Raw genomic sequence first — 17559 nt, 5'->3', positions numbered from 1 at the left:
AAATATATTAGAAAATAACCATAATATATACAATCTTTACAACTTTTATTCATTTTCGTAATATAACTTTCGGGTTTTTTAAATCAGACGACCAACGTTCTATTGAAAACGTGTTAGTCTCCTCAACGACACGACAAAGATCACAGGCGTACATACATATATGCCAAATTATTGCAATGCTATTCCATTTTCCGAAATGCCTTTTCTTGAATAGGATAGTTATTTTTGAACGTAGAAGCTTGAAATGTTGCAAGGGCATGTGTTTTAGTTTTAGATTCAATCACAAACGTATTTTATTATTATTATTATTATTATTTTTTTTTTTTTTTGAGATACGTCTTCGGATTTTTATGGTGACGATATGTAATAACAAGCAAAAATATGTAATAATCGAGAAAAATATCCGAACTTATCTTTTTGAATTTTTTTAAAAATATGCTAAATACGAGTTCTAGCGATCATTAGGAATAAGTAAAACTAGCGATATACTCGTTAAACCCCTAACTAAAATTACTCGGTATCAACATACAATTTTTAAATTCGTTACAAACTTAAAAAGTTCCTATTACTTTTTACATAAAAATTATGTTTGCCTACTAATTAAAAAATGCTTACACCAATTCGCACAATCTGAAGAAAATGTGCTTATTAGAACAACATCACACATCGTTGACTCCATTCACTTAAAAAATCCATAAATCAATGCACGGTTGTTGAATTAAGTAAGTTGTGCTTTTGCTAATCTAATTCAAAAACCGCGAATTCAATGCAAATAGGCATTTTGTATTACAAAACAAAATTTCCAGCCCCCTAAAAGTATGCTATCATAATTTGGTGTAACTAATTTCGAATTTCGAAAATTCAATTCCCATGATTTGATGTTCCCACGTCGTTGAGAATATGGAAAACGTGGGAATGGGAAATTTCGCTCCCATGGGAAACAGTTCCCATGGGAATGTTCAGAATAGGGCTGTATGTCATTGTTTATAAATCCACTGAGAAAACCCGACCTAAAACTAATGATTGGAGTTATCACGGGACACTGCAGGATAAGATCAATGACCTGCAAATGGGATAGAGATGACCCCACGGACTACTGCTTACTTACTTAACTCGCTCTCTCTTTACAAATAATTTCTCAATCCGTAGCACTTACTTAATCATTCTCAACAATCTTCTAATTTACTTAATTATTCCTTTTTCTTACTTCTAAACTCGATACCTCCTATGCTATTATTTCTTTTCTCCTAGCCTTAGGTTAGGATGAACACAATGGACCATAAGGTCTCCGAGTGGAGTGGCTGTCCAACACGACAGCTGCGCGTCCTTTAACCTAACCTAAATCCACTAAAAAGAGTGGTAGCAGTGGTGGGGTGGTAGCGGCAGTGTTACCTCCTCGGCATAAAATGAACACTAATCAACCAATTTTATATAAATTTAATTTTAATGAAAAAATAAATCTTATGCTATATTTTCAACTAACTTAAGGGTATTTGCTTGTGCAGTACATAAATACATATCACTCATTTACTCAAAGAGTGACACATCGCAAAAAATCGAGTTTCGAGAAAAACGCGTTTTAATTTGGCGATTGAAATTCGACTTCCCAACTTCAAATTATTATTACACAAAAAATAAAATAACTACTTGGACCATATTTTGTAAAGATCTAGCCAGATATTAGTCCTAAATTTATGTGCAAGATCAAGCATGATTTGAAGTGTTTTAGTGGTTCATAAACTAAAAAAAATTGTTGAATTTTGCAAATTCCTTCGAGTTTTAGGGATATTAGCATGAAAATTTGACACAATATAAAGTATAAGTCGTACAAAAAAATAGAAATTGCTAACTCAGAAAACGCATTTTTTGAGTTATGCCACTCTTTGAGTAAATGAGCGATATGTAAAATCTAATCATCCTCATCTTCATCGGAGTCTTCATTATCATCCTGTTCCATTGCCTCGCCGTCATCATCATCGTCTACTTCTTCACCTTGACCACTGTCAGCTTTGTCTTCTTCATCATCGGGAACATGCAATTCGAAGCCATCTGCTTTGGTCCAGGAACATTTCATGGTCAAACGCAACAGGGGTTCTTAAATCGAGTTCCGTACGAAATTGCTTTCAGGATTATCAACCACATTGAATACGTGTCAAGCCCGACATATTGGGGGTTATCATGAATGATTTGAAAATAGGCCTGTAGAAGTGACCAACTTTCCACGCCTCCCAAACAACGTATTGTGGTATTAATAGCCTATAAAAATATGCATATATGTATTTCCAACTCAAACAATTATCTTACCACATTCATTCCAACAACTCTCATGTACTCAATTCAAAAGATTACTTACATTTAATTAAAAACCATTATTATTTATTTTTTATGCATTTATTTCTTTAGATATTTATATACTGTAGTAATGTTTTATACTCTCTACTATTTTATTACAAACCCTTGCACTAAAACTCTTGATTTCTAAATATGTATTCGAATACATACTGCATTATATTTTGTGGTATTCATGTAGTCAAAGTTGTAAAATCGTAAACTAATAACAAAAAATAATAAATAAAACAAACACAAAAAGAAAAGCGAAAAAAAAAACTTGAGAAAAGATTCAAAACTTTACAATTCTTAAATTAAGAGGTGGTGTGGTGGATTGGTTGGAAGTTGAGCAACACAGCAACCTCTACAAGTATTTGTTAAAGAAAAACACGAAGCAAAATGGAAATGTATCCAAACTACAAAAAATTAAAATCAAAGAATTTTCAGTGCCGCTCGCAGTAGAACTTCCTCATAGAGTTGCCTAATAAATTATAGTTGGAAAATAATATATAGATCGACTTTATAAGTACAAAGAGAATATCAGGAAACTTGAAAAGCGACTAATCACTATAGCGTTTTTTTGTTTTTTTCGTCACTGTACACAAAATATCATTTACTTGTGCAAAGCAGCTGTATCCAATTTGGGTTCTGGTTTCTTGGCCATGCCGGATAAGAGTTTCTTAATTTCGGCAATAGCACGACCAGGATTCAAGCCCTTGGGACAGGTGCGTGTGCAGTTCATGATGGTGTGGCAACGGTACACACTGAAGGGATCCTTAAGTTTGTCCAAACGTTCGTGTGTGTTCTCATCACGAGAATCAATGATCCAACGATAGGCCTGCATAAGGACAGCAGGGCCCAAATATTTCTCAGCATTCCACCAGTATGATGGGCAAGATGTAGAACAACAGGCGCACAAAATGCACTCGTACAAACCGTCCAATTTGGAACGATCTTCAACAGATTGCAAGTATTGAGCTTTGCCTTTCTTCTCGGTGGCTTCGTTCCTAGAATAGAACAGAGAGAAAGCGATAAATTAGATAATTAAGGTATATGGTGATAACAGAGAAAAACTTACTTGCGTTGCAACCAGGGTTGAATGGAACTGTATTGTTCATAGAAATGGTTCATATCGGGAACCAAATCACGTACAACATACATGTGAGGTAAAGGATACACCTTCAAGGGTTTCGATGTATTGGTATCGATTTTGCTAAAAATGAAAAGACGAAAGAAAGTTTGTTAAAACTTTTATAATCATAAAAAAGTGTTTCTGATAAGCTATGCCTTTCTTTCATTATTATATAAATGAAACAAATAATGAGGGTCATAAAGATGACGCGTGGGAGATAACAAAAGTGAGTCTATGTATATACAACTATGTCTTTATTTTCAAAGTAAGGAGTAGATCTGAATTTTGCTTTGTGTCTATGTTGACAACCTGTGCACAAATCTGTGTATCTTACAAGAAATATTTTTTCAGGAGAGATAAAAAACGATTAATTTTTTGATACAGAGGTGGTTGGGTAGAAGTTTAAATGCAATTATTAGAAAATTGGGTACAATAATTCGCTAATAATTGCATTTAGACTTTTACCCAATACTCGATCTATCAAAAAAATTATCATTTTTTATCTCTCCTAAAAATTTTATTTTTTTTTTAAATACAAGGTTGAGAAAGTAAGGCATCGATATGTTATGTCGGTTAGAACTTGTCTTGGAAATTTAAATTTTGTGTTAGTGAATTTTTCCAATCACAATTCCTGAAAATAAATTTCGAGACATCATCTATTCCTACCGATCTTACAAATGGAACAAATTAATACTTATTGGCTGCAGACCTTCCGATTTCATAACATCTTATTTCTTCAATAATGGTAAAGTCAAGGCAAATTTATATAAGGTACAACGCTACATATTTAGCAGTCGGCTGACCATTCGTCGCTGTGAATTAGCAACCGAGGGTGGTTTTGTGATTAGAGTTGCCTACGCAGTAATAAAAAAGTTGTCATTTAATGTCAAAATGCCTCCATCATATGGTAGAACCTAAAGAATGCTAATTATTATTGTTTAAAAATAAAAAATATATATTGAACGGCTTTACCAAAAATTCACATGTCCTTTGAACGAAAAAGTGGAATTAATTATATCGTGATTTTTAATGCATTACACTGGTAACCCTGATCACAAAAACAATTATTTGCTGAAAATCTGGCTAAGCCGTTGAAACTTTGTTGCTTATTGTCTTTTCTGATATGTGTTGATCATGTGTGTGGCAAAATATGAGTATGCGTGACCGATGCTATTTTATTATAGCGACGATGTCAAATATCATCAGCATCGCTAGCATTATTTTTGTGAAATTTGTTGCTACATGTTGCCGTTGTTCATTGTTGCTAAACATATTTCGAAGAAATTTTAGCAGGCAAAGCTGCAAAAATTCGGTGCTTTTGCTAATATGGCGTTAGCATTTTAAACCCTGAATATAAAGCATTCAGAACTGTCGTAGGGCATTTTTATACCCTCAGCATTTATGCTAACGAGGGTATATACACTTTCATACGGGCAAAATGTGCCTCATCGAAATAATGGTTTAAGACCCCAAGTATGTTTGGACAAAATCCGTTTCAGACAATTTGGAGTTGATTTAGCCATGTCCGTCCGTCTGTCTGTCTGGCTGGAGCGCACGATAACACTCGAACGTATAAACCGATTTTGGCTTTCGTAATATTTTACCCAAACTTGGTTTAAGTTCGAAGATGGGCTATATCGGTCCACTCCTTCCGGTACCTCCTCCACAAAATTTCGAAAATGTTCGGAAAATTTGTGCGCACCATAACTCTTGAAGGGAGTAACCGATTTGGTCTATACTTTGCCCATCGTGAAATGTGTACCAGACTTAAGGTTTCAATACGGACTCAATCGGTCCACTCCTTCGGGTACTTCCCACACAAATTTTCGGAAAAGTTCAGTTTAGGGCCATCTCTCGAATCGCTTTGATTTTTGTTTTAGTAACTTGTATTCACTGCCCTCCATACGACGGTACAAGTTTCATCAGGGGCAAGTCCATACTTCTTGAGAAAATAGCCTGAAAGTTGCAAAAAACCCCTATGACACCGTGTGAGGTGGTTGGAGCGCAAGATAACTCTAGAACGCCTTAGTAATATTTTGTCCAAACATAGTTTATGTTTGAAGATAAGCCATATCGGTCTACTCCTTCAGTTACATCCCCCACAAAAGTTCAAAAATGTTCGGAAAAATTGTTCATACGGTAACTCTTGAAAGGAGTGGCCGAATTGGTCTATACTTTACACATCCTAATATATGTACCAGATATAGATCAGGGTGAAATATGGACTATATTTGTCCACTCCATCCGGTACCTCCCACACAAAATTTCGGATAAGTTCACTTTAAGACCTGATTTCGAATCACTTTGATTTTTGTTGAAGCAACTTGCATTCGCTGCCTCAATTACGATGGTAAAAGCTTTTTTACGGGCAAGTCCATACTTCTTGAGCAAACAGCCCGAAGAGTGTAAAAACACCCTATGGCACCATATGTTGTGGCTAGAGATCCACTTCCATAACGGTCAATGTCGATCCATTCCTTTTAGTATCGCCTCCGCAAAACTTTTGATCTTTAATCCTGTTCAACATTTTTGTCGGTTCAAAGCCCAACGTTTTTAAAACCCCCTAAATACATACGTATTTTGGCTGAGGGTATATCTCTGTCGGCAAAGCCGACTGATACTTTTTTACTTGTTATTACACATTTAGTATGAAAAGCAGTATTTTATGGTAGCAAATTTCTAAGTTTCAAATTTCATGAGTACACCCTATTACATTTTGAAAACTAACCCCCTGTTCTTGCAAATATTTTTTGTTCGTTCGTCTATATTCGATATTATTTTACGCATCCATAACCCCTAGATGACATACAGGCCTAATTCTTCGTAGACACGTTCTATATATAGTTAAGAACTCCTCGTTCAAAAATCAGCGTTTCACATTTGCGCTAAGGCGAGTAAATCGATCTACAAAATTTGACAATTCGTGTGAGAACAATAGTTTTTTTTACAAAAACAGGGGGTAAGTTTACAAAAAAAGTAAGAATACAGCTGACTGTCACTTCTACCTTATATAAATATGCCTTGGGTAAAGTGATTGCAACGGATCCATAAAATTCTACCAATTTTATGAAAATTGTCTTTTCCTTAAATTTCAGTACAGGTAGTGTAAATAATATACTAGGATGAAGATCCACAAACTTAGAGCTCCGCACAATCCTTAATCATGGGGACACCCATTCCAGTCAATTCAAGCCATTTTCTTCTCAAGTCTCGAACATTCGTCTTCATAATGGCTGCGAAAGCAAATAACAGTAAGGTTTCTGCCTGACGTTTATTATTAACATATATTCTACCCCTTATAAACTAAACTTTTCTAGTTGGTTCATTGGCTTGTTTTGTAGTTGTTACAAAACAAAAGAAATTTTAACAACTTTTTAATCGATAAAACTTACAGAATAGGCCTACAGCCCCCCTATTCCGTAACTTTTTAACAACTTTACTCATTGTTTATTTTACAACAATTTCATTTGTTTGTTTTATTTTTGTTACAATAACAAAGGAAATTTAAACAATGTCGATAGTTGTTAAATGTTACAGAATAGGCCTACAGACCCAGATAATAGGCAAGGCAAATTTATATAAGTTATATGCATGAATTACAACAACTAACAAATTTACAAAAACAACATTGTTGTAATTGAAAATTAATTGCCAAAGAAAATATTGAATAATAGGATAGTTCCAATTTTTTTCAGGAAAAACATAAATACATTTTGAAAATCCTCTAAAATAGAACAAATTTGAATCAAAATGTACATATAACGCATTCGGAACTCTAGTAGGTAATTTTCATTACCCGTTTAGGATGAAAAGCAGTATTTTATGGTATCAAATTTCATGAGTAGACCCTATTTCATTTTGAAAACTAAATTTACAAAAAAAAGTAAGAATATAGCTGATTTTCACTTCTACCTTATATAAATATGCCTTGATAATAAGGGATTACTGCGCGTGCAGTAATGTTTACTGTTCTGTATTCCGTTCTAATGATCATCCGTTTATGGCGTAATGACCAGTGGAATTCTCAACTCTTTTCTTGGTTGCCGACAAAAATCAATAAAATTAAAACGCTTATAATTTCGGTAATTAACGAAATTTATCAATAATGTAGCGACCAAAATAAAGTCATCGCTAAGTGCAACCGATAGCAAGAGTGTTGCCAACTGTTATTGGTACTTTTTATTCATAATTTTCTGTTTTAATTTGACCAATTTTTGTAGATATCCAAAAAATGAGTTATAGTTCCGCTAAAGAGGCAGGCGAAACCGATTGATTTTGTTTTAAGGCCAACAGCTATCCATACAAGGTTTTAAGAACAACAACAACCCATCGACTTACTTATTTCACTTATTTCAAAAAGCATTAATTATCATATGTTATATTATATATATGTTATATTATACAAATTTAAAAAAAAAAATGTTGCTTTGCTCCAGATCCTGAAAGAAGCTACTATTTTTTACTACGATAACATTTTTTCATTTATCATTCTTGCAGTTCTGGAACAGACCATGTATTTTTTCATCTCCATATTCCCCCTGAAATTTATTTTCCCTAGTTTTCTTTTTAAATTTTATACACACATATATCTTTAACGAAAAAAAAAACAAACTACAACCAAATTTAAGTATATGTTTCTTTTTATCTATGTTCCTAATCTTTATTTTTAAAATGCCTTGCCCTTTCATGGTCAAATTGTTGCGCCATACACTTATGGCCAACTGATAGGTGTTCATATCTCTAAATAAATGGAAAACAAAAACAATTTCTTTGTATTGTGAATCTCGAATGAAAAGCAGAGACAATTTTCATTTTTAAAACATCTTCGAATGCATTTTTTAATACAAAAAGGTCATCACCAATTTCTTTTTTAAAGCACCTTCAAATGCATTTTTTAATCCAAAAAGGTCATCACCAATCAAAATGCATTTCTACCTGTTGTTTCATTAATATTACAAGGAACTAAACCAGTTTTTAAAAAAACCAAACTCTTTACACACATAGACAAACTAGATATTCAAGCCCATAAATTAGTGTCATCTCACAGCATGAGATCGTTTTGAACCCAAACTCCTCTATAATTAGCTACACTATAATAATACCCTAATGCAAGACAAAGAGTCTTAATTTACACCAAATGTCTAGTCTGTCGGCATTTGTTGTTGTTGTTTTCATTAATATTACCTGATGCAGGCCAAAGTATTGATTCCACCAATATTCATGGCACATGAACCGCAAATACCTTCACGGCATGAACGACGGAAAGTCAATGTAGGATCCATTTCGTTTTTGATTTTGATCAAGGCATCCAAAACCATGGGTCCACATTCACGCAAATTAACCTGATAGGTTTGCATGTAGGGTTTCTCGCCAGCATTATCGGGATTCCAGCGATAGATTTGGAAAGTTTTGATTTGAGGTTCAGGTGCAGATTTAGCCTCAGCCTGCTGATTGTTTTGTTGGGTACCGGAGGTGAGGGAACGCAACTGCAAAAAAAAATACAAAAGAACACATAAGTGAACCATCCACCAAATAAACAAAACAATTACGCTCGTTAATATATGCTAGGAAAACTTCATCCCCCATTAAAGCACGCGAGAATATTCGATAATTGCTTTGGTTTACATAACACATTTATTAGCAAAGTACACAAGGAATTTTACATTCATTTCCAGCTTCAATAATCATTGCCAAGGTTCTATTTACAAAAAATATTATGAAACTTTTTCACAACTCTATCATTTTCAAAAAAAGAAACTTATGTAAGACACATTTCACATTTATTTCTGTGGTTGGGTGGTATGAGCACAACGACTATCATAATACCCCCACCACTCAGATTTGGGGCCTATGCGAATCGAATTAGCAATGTTTTTGCCATACCTGCTGACGTGCGGCCAAAGAACCAGCGCGACTCAACATTAAACGGGCTTCGTTTACCAACATTTTGTCTTAAGGATGTTGTTGATGGCACCTGTAACACTTAATTTTTGTAATCAATACAAACAAATTGAAACGTCACTGCGTTTGCAATTTACAAATCGGCAAAAAATAAAAATTTTTTATTTGAAGTGTCGTTTCCTCCGTTGAAACTTTTTGACTTGTTTATTGAGAAACTCTCGCGCAGTGACTGCTGGTAGTTATGCGCTCTCAATGTTCTCAGCTGTCAATTTGTCACCGTGATAGCTGCTGTCAAAATTGTGTTCATAGTGTTGCCAGATGTGAAAAAAGTACGACCTAATAGAAAAGTGGTTATTATTTTGTGTGTCAAATGCCGTTACAAGTGGTCTGTTCCTTCCCAGCAAAATGTTCGATGACAGATCATGAGTTGAATCATAGGTGCAAGTGACTTGTCATAGGTGCAAATTTAGGTGAATCACCGATGAAATTTACAAGGGAGTGACACCTGATTTCACCTGTTCATTGTCATGGCATTTTGCACCAGTTCATTGTCATGACATTTTGCACCAGTTCATTGTCACGGCATTTTGCACCAGTTCATTGTCACGGCATTTTGCACCAGTTCATTGTCATGGCTTCTTGCACCAGTTCATCGTCATGGCTTCTTGCACCAATGCTTTGGATCCGGATTTTTGCCAATCAGAAATAAAATTCGCAATACAATTATGTAATTTGTTGAATTAACCCAGCAAAATTAAATGGAAGTGATTCCATGTGAAATCATGATTTCACTGGTTCTTTTGCATGAGTGCGAAAGGAGTCGTGAAAGATCCCATCTTTTTCATCGAATTTTCATGAGTGCAATTGAAGTCGTGAAAGGTCCGATCTTTTTCATCGAATTTTCATGAGTGCAATCGAAGTCATGAAAGATCCGATCTTTTTCATCGAATTTTCATGAGTGCAATTGAAGTCGTGAAAGATCCGATCTTTGTCACAATATTATCATGAGTTCAAATAAATTGATAAGTAACCGCACAATAAATTATCAAATACTCATATACCCGAATAATTGTGTACTTGCAAAAGTAATTGTTAAAATGAAAATAAAAGTCAGATGAAAGTGGTCGATAGTGGCAAAATTTATATATTTTAATTAAAAATACAATGTAAATTGATATAAAACAAAAGAAAAATATATTTTGTGTTTGGAAACCTGTTTCGTTTTGTGGATATTAAAAAGAAGTATGAAAAAGACCCGGTCTATAAACCACGAGCTTCCCCAGCCGACCAACACCGATATAGTAAAACATATCGAGCTGCAATTATTGGGTTGGTTGGGCCATGTTAACAGGATGGATAAAGATGCCACCGGCATATGAATACGAGCCATTTGACGTTATGCGACCCGAGGGAACAAAACTCCAATGGAAAGATCACGATATCACAAGCATGGCATGCAAAGTGAGAGAAGCAAAGTAGGAGATCGGTAAAATAAGTATAAAAGAGACCATAACGTGGTAACTATTACAGGATAAGCTTTTTCTTTTGAAATAAAATAACAGGATTCAAATTTATACTAGATTCCCAAACGATGAGCTTGGTTCAGAGATTGACACATAATTTATCGAATATTGGAAAAACGGAACCCCCAAGTTGAAAGAAGTATCTTGCAGCCATCGGAAGAGATAAATATGATATTGCAGATTAATATAATATATAATTTTGAAAATTACATACAAAATAAAGAAAAATAACATCTGGCGATACAAATCATCTGCGCATTGTATTCTTATTAATTCAACAAATTACATAATTGTATTGCGAATTTTATTTCTGATTGGCAAAAATCCGGATCCAAAGCATTGGTGCAAGAAGCCATGACGATGAACTGGTGCAAGAAGCCATGACAATGAACTGGTGCAAGAAGCCATGACAATGAACCGGTGCAAGATGCTATGACAATGAACTGGTGCATGATGCCGTGACAATGAACTGGTGCAAAATGCCATGACAATGAACTGGTGCAAAATGTCATGACAATGAACTGGTGCAAAATGCCGTGACAATGAACTGGTGCAAAATGCCGTGACAATGAACTGGTGCAAAATGTCATGACAATGAACTGGTGCAAAATGCCATGACAATGAACAGGTGAAATCAGGTGTCACTCCCTTGCAAATTTCATCGGTGATTCACCTAAATTTGCACCTATGACAAGTCACTTGCACCTATGATTCAACTCATGATCTGTCATCGAACATTTTGCTGGGTAATAAGAATACAGTGCGCAGATGATTTGTATCGCCAGATGTTATTTTTCTTTATTTTGTATGTAATTTTCAAAATTATATATTATATTAATCTGCAATATCATATTTATCTCTTCCGATGGCTGCAAGATACTTCTTTCAACTTGGGGGTTCCGTTTTTCCAATATTCGATAAATTATGTGCCAATCTCTGAACCAAGCTCATCGTTTGGGAAATCTAGTATAAATTTGAATTCTGTTATTTTATTTCAAAAGAAAAAGCTTATCCTGTAATAGTTACCACGTTATGGTCTCTTTTATACTTATTTTACCGATCTCCTACTTTGCTTCTCTCACTTTGCATGCCATGCTTGTGATATCGTGATCTTTCCATTGGAGTTTTGTTCCCTCGGGTCGCATAACGTCAAATGGCTCGTATTCATATGCCGGTGGCATCTTTATCCATCCTGTTAACATGGCCCAACCAACCCAATAATTGCAGCTCGATATGTTTACTATATCGGTGTTGGTCGGCTGGGGAAGCTCGTGGTTTATAGACCGGGTCTTTTTCATACTTTTTTTTAATATCCACAAAACGAAACAGGTTTCCAAACACAAAATATATTTTTCTTTTGTTTTATATAAATTTACATTGTATTTTTAATTAAAATATATAAATTTTGCCACTATCGACCACTTTCATCTGACTTTTATTCTCATTTTAACAATTACTTTTGCAAGTACACAATTATTCGGGTATATGAGTATTTGATAATTTATTGTGCGGTTACTTATCAATTTATTTGAACTCATGATAATATTGTGACAAAGATCGGAACTTTCACGACTTCAATTGCACTCTTGAAAATTCGATGAAAAAGATCGGATCTTTCATGACTTCGATTGCACTCATGAAAATTCGATGAAAAAGATCGGACCTTTCACGACTTCAATTGCACTCATGAAAATTCGATGAAAAAGATGGGATTTTTCACGACTCCTTTCGCACTCATGCAAAAGAACCAGTGAAATCATGATTTCACATGGAATCACTTCCATTTATTTTTGCTGGGTTTGCTTTTAAAATGGTAACAGTGGCAAAAAAATGGTGAACTGATTTTCTTTACTTTTTTAATAGTAAAATTAGCAAAAGAGAGAAGTTCTCTCCTCTCTCAGAAAACTGTGAAAATTGCTCTCACGTAACAAGTTTTGCACAAAAGTAAAGAAACGGAAAAATAGTAGATCTGGCAGAAATGTCAAAAAACAAACATGGATGCTTAAAAAAATAACAAACAAAATAAATTTCACTGTTTTTTATTTCACTGGTTTAAATTTTAATTATTTTATTTCTTTTTATTTTGCTTTGACAAAGCGCGTAGTTTTCTTTTTTCCTTTTGTCAACTGTAAAATAAAGCTTCGTTCCCGTACTTTTTAATAGTAAAACTCGTAAAAGAGAGAACTGTAAAAAAGGTTTTTTCACACAAAAGTTTTTTGAAATAGTTCGGGAACGGAAAAATGGAAAATACGTCAAAAAAATGGAACAAATGTCAAAGTCGGCGTATCAGCCAATCAGACGCCGGCAACCATGTTACTATTTTTTACACGCTCAAATTTGTCGAGTAAAAAGTTTTTAAAGAGAGCGCCATTCAGCGCCATTTTTTTAAAGAGAAGTGGACATTTTACAACTTTTTTGTGTACGGGAACGGTTTTTCGGGTAAAATGTGTAAAAGTCGTAAAAGTTGTAAAAACTTTTTAGCTCTGGAACACAGCTTAAATGTCAAATAAACAGATTGACAGATTTTCCACTTTTTACACAACGAATGGCCTGTTCCCGTACTTTATAAAGTGGTAAAAGTCGTAAAAGTTGTAAAAATCGTAAACGATTTTCATATAAATTTTGTGTACGGGAACGCAAAATGTGTAAAAGTGGTAAAAATTGTAAAAACTTTTTAGTTCTGGAACAGAGCTGAAATTTGTAGAGCAGAAAGTAGTAAAAGAGAAAACCATTTTGCTCTCTCTCCTCTCTCAACCACTTAAAAATTGCATCCAGTTTTACTACTTTTTGGGGTTAAGGAACGCCTTCCGAGTTAAAAACGGTAAAACTTGAAGAAACTTTAACGTAAAGGAACAAAACTATAATTTGTATGCTTTTAAAAGTGAGGGCAAGCTGTCAAGAAAGTTGTTGCAATTGAACACACAACATTAAAAAACAAACATTTAAACGAAAAATTGTGAATTATTCGTGGATTTCTGTAATAATGCGTTTATTAATATCTGCCTAACAAAATTTAGTTAAAAAAGTTATGTGAATCGCTTTATTTTTGGAAAACATTTTTGACATTTCACAGTACTGAACTGTTTTTTATTGTAGTTGTTGGCTGATGCACCTACCTGGTAATTGTGCTATGCTTTACTGATAAAAGCTCTGTTCCTTTACGTGCAAGAATCTTCAAGTTTTACCACTTTTTACTCGAAAAGCGTTCCTTTACTTCAGACACCATACAATTCATATGGGAGCAGTTTACAACTTTTGCTACTTTTGCCGGTTTTACCACTTTCAAAAGTAAAGGAACAGGCCAAAAAAGTGGTAAAAACTGATAACCTCAAACTATGTTTACATTTACGAAATCCACTCGATTTCAACTGTCAATTCCATTACTCAAACGTCAAATGAAATCCAAACGATTTTAGATGAGTTTTCATTTGACGTATACGCAAAGGAATTGACAGTTGAAATCGAGTGGATTTCGTAAATGTAAACCAAGCACTAGCAATGGCAAAAGTGGCATCAGCCAACAACTACAACAAAAACGAGTTCAGCACTGTGAAATGTCAAAAATGTTTTCCAAAAATAAAGCGATTCACACCATTTTTGTCATCAAAATTTTGTTAGGCAGTTATTAATAAACACATTATTACAAAAGCACGACTAATATAAGCTCTGTTCCAGAACTAAAAAGTTTTTACAATTTTTTCGACTTTTACCCGAAACCCCGTTCCCGTACACAAAAATGTTGTAAAATGTTCACTTCTCTTTAAGCCAAAATGGCGCTGAATGACGCTCTCTTTAAAAACTTTTTACTCGACAAATTTGAGCTTGTAATAAATAGTAACATGGATGCCGGCGTCTGATTGGCTGGTACTCCGACATTGACATTTGTTCCAGTTTTTTTGACGTTTTTTCCATTTTTGCGTTCCCGAACTTTTTAAAAAACTTTTGTGTGACAACAATTTTTCTCTCTTTCTCTCTTTTACGAGTTTTACTATTAAAAAGTACGGTAACAAAGCTATAAAGCAAACAAATCTGTATACTTATAGCCCGTTTCCACGGTACGTCGTTCGTTCTCTATTCGTTGTTCGACCCATAACTACGAATAAATTACTTATTTCCCCACACAAATTTCTATGAACGAACGACGATTTTTCTAGGTTGTCCGATTAGAAATACTCTCTGAACGACGAATAACAATGTCCCATCCCTAACAAATGAGAGAATTTATCGAAAAAATTATTTATGACATGTTTAAATTCAAAATTGAAAAATTTGTTGAAAACACAAACATTTTTAGAAAAAAGGAAAAAGATGAATGAAAATTAATGAACTTAACATTTTATATGTATGTAGATGCAGAAGGAAGATGGTTGTGTTTTCTTCTTAATTCCAAACACATTTCTTGTCCATTAGTTCAAAATCGCGTAAAAAATCAGAAACAAAAAGTAAACAAATAACTGAAAGTCTTTATACACAAATATTGTTTTGGCATGTCTCTCTCTTTAATTTTGAAAATAGAAACATATAAAACTATATTGAAAATACAAAATTATTCAGAATTTGTGGAGAAAAATGAATGAAATGTGTGTAGTTAAATATAGAAGATACATTTGAAGGAAAGTCTATTGCTTTTCCTATCCATTTAATGTATATTTTATGTGTTTTCGGTTTAAATTTTTGTGAAAACAAGGAAACAAAAATGAGGGAAATTTTGTTTATGTTTCTGTTAATTACGAATGGTGTCGTGGAAACGGGTTAATTCGTGTACGTCGTTCGACAGGCGAACAACGTTATTGAAACGCTCGTGTGAACATGACATTAAAGTCAAAGCTCATTTATATAAGGTAGAAGTGACAATCAGCTGTATTTTTACTTTTTTTGGTAAATTTGGTTTTCAATATGTAATAGGGTCTACTCAAGGAATTTGAAACTTCGAAATTTTCTGCCATAAAATACTTCGTTTCATTTCAAAGGTTTAATAAAAAGAGCCCACTAAAGTTCTGAATGCTTTTTATATACATTTTGATTCAAATTTGTTCTATTTTAGAGGTTTTTTAAAATGTATTTATGTTTTTCTAGAGAAAATTTTTGGAACGACTCTATTATTGAATATTTTCTTTGACATTAAATTTTCAATAACAACAATGTTGTTTTTGTAAATTTGTTAGTTGTTGTAATTCATGCATATACCTTATATAAATTTGCCTTGTATTCAATCAAATGCATGGTATCAAGGCAAATTTATATAAGGTATATGCGTGAATTACAACAACTAACAAATTTACAAAAACAACATTGTTGTTATTGAAAATTTAATGTCAAAGAAAATATTGAATAATAGGGTCGTCCCAAAAATTTTCTCAAGAAAAACATAAATACATTTGTAAAAATCCTCTAAAATAGAACAAATTTGAATCAAAATGTAAATAAAAATCATTCAGAACTGTCTTAGGTCATTTTTATTACACGTTTAGGATGAAAAGCAGTATTTTATGGTAGCAAATTTCGAAGTTTCAAATTTCATGAGTAGAGCCTATTACATTTTGAAAACTTAATTTACAAAAAAGTAAGAATACAGCTGATTGTCACTTCTACCTTATACACATTGCAGAACTACCAGGTAGTGGTATCACACCAGCTGATCGAATATGAAAAGTCAAATCCCTTTATAAAAAAAAATTATTTTTGTTGTAATTTCCCCAACAACATAAACAAAGTTTTGACATAATATATTCAAAATTTTACGATGCCACTATCAAGGTAATTATGCCATGCTTATACATATAAATATGCCTTGATTAAATATTTAAAAAAAAAAACTTGAATAACAATTCGGTATATTTTTAATTTGAATCTTTTCATATACTAATTCCACATAATGCATAATTTCTCGCACAAAGTAGAATTCTTGCGAAACTGTTTGGTGTCGCTGAAAATTCATTGAAAAAGGAGAAGCGGTTTTTGAAATTGTTTATTAGGGCTTTATTTTCTAAAATTTAACAAAATACCACACATATTAACAAATGTTGTACTGCTTCTATAAGCGGTGTTTTAGTGTGCGGCACATAGTTCGGATTTGGAGGAGGTTACATGAAATTGATATTAAGAGGACATTATGGAAAATAGTTTTTTCTGAATGATATATTGTTTCTCAAAAAATATATATCCCTAATATACATCGAACTTCAAAATAAATATATAAATGCTAGCTTCGTTCCAGTACTTTTTAATTGATAAAAGTGTCAAAAGAGAAACTGATAGAAATTTTGAAAACGATTAACATAAGCGACAAGGAAATACGATGTATACGAAATTTATATTGGAAGCAGGCGGCATACATCGATATAAACGGAGAAATGACGGAAGAAGTAATGATTTCAAAGGGGGTACGACAAGGATGTATCCTTTCTCCGTTGTTATTTAAAATATACTCCCAACGAATATTAATGGAGGCTATAGAGCACCAAAGAATAGAAGTACAAATACATGGGATGATTATCAACAATATCAGATACGCGGACGATACAACAATATTCGCTAGCACCATATCAGGTCTACAAAAACTTATTGACAAACTCACAGATGTAAGTGAATCGTATGGATTGAAAATCTACAAAAAGAAAACAAAATACATGACCATCAGCCAAAAAAATACGTATAACAACAGTACGTTGAACA

The 17559-nt window shown here is 33.5% G+C and overlaps 1 protein-coding gene across 1 annotated transcript; it reads right to left on the bottom strand.

The window, feature by feature from the left end:
* Positions 1 to 2375: 2375 nt before the first annotated feature.
* Positions 2376 to 9654, bottom strand: SdhB (Succinate dehydrogenase, subunit B (iron-sulfur)). Its single transcript, XM_073988471.1, has 4 exons — positions 9344 to 9654; positions 8645 to 8946; positions 3407 to 3541; positions 2376 to 3335 (listed from the first exon to the last, which is right to left on the bottom strand). The coding sequence occupies exons 1-4, from the start codon at positions 9404 to 9406 to the stop codon at positions 2942 to 2944; spliced, it is 894 nt and encodes a 297-aa protein (XP_073844572.1). The 5' UTR covers positions 9407 to 9654; the 3' UTR covers positions 2376 to 2941.
* Between the last annotated feature and the right edge of the window lie 7905 nt (positions 9655 to 17559).

Source organism: Musca autumnalis, unplaced genomic scaffold (genome assembly GCF_047663935.1).
Source record: "Musca autumnalis isolate F117 unplaced genomic scaffold, ASM4766393v1 scaffold_5, whole genome shotgun sequence".
In the NCBI taxonomy this organism is placed as follows: domain Eukaryota; kingdom Metazoa; phylum Arthropoda; class Insecta; order Diptera; family Muscidae; genus Musca; species Musca autumnalis.
Note: the sequence above shows the minus strand (reverse complement) of the source record. Positions and strands in the feature narration are given on the sequence as shown.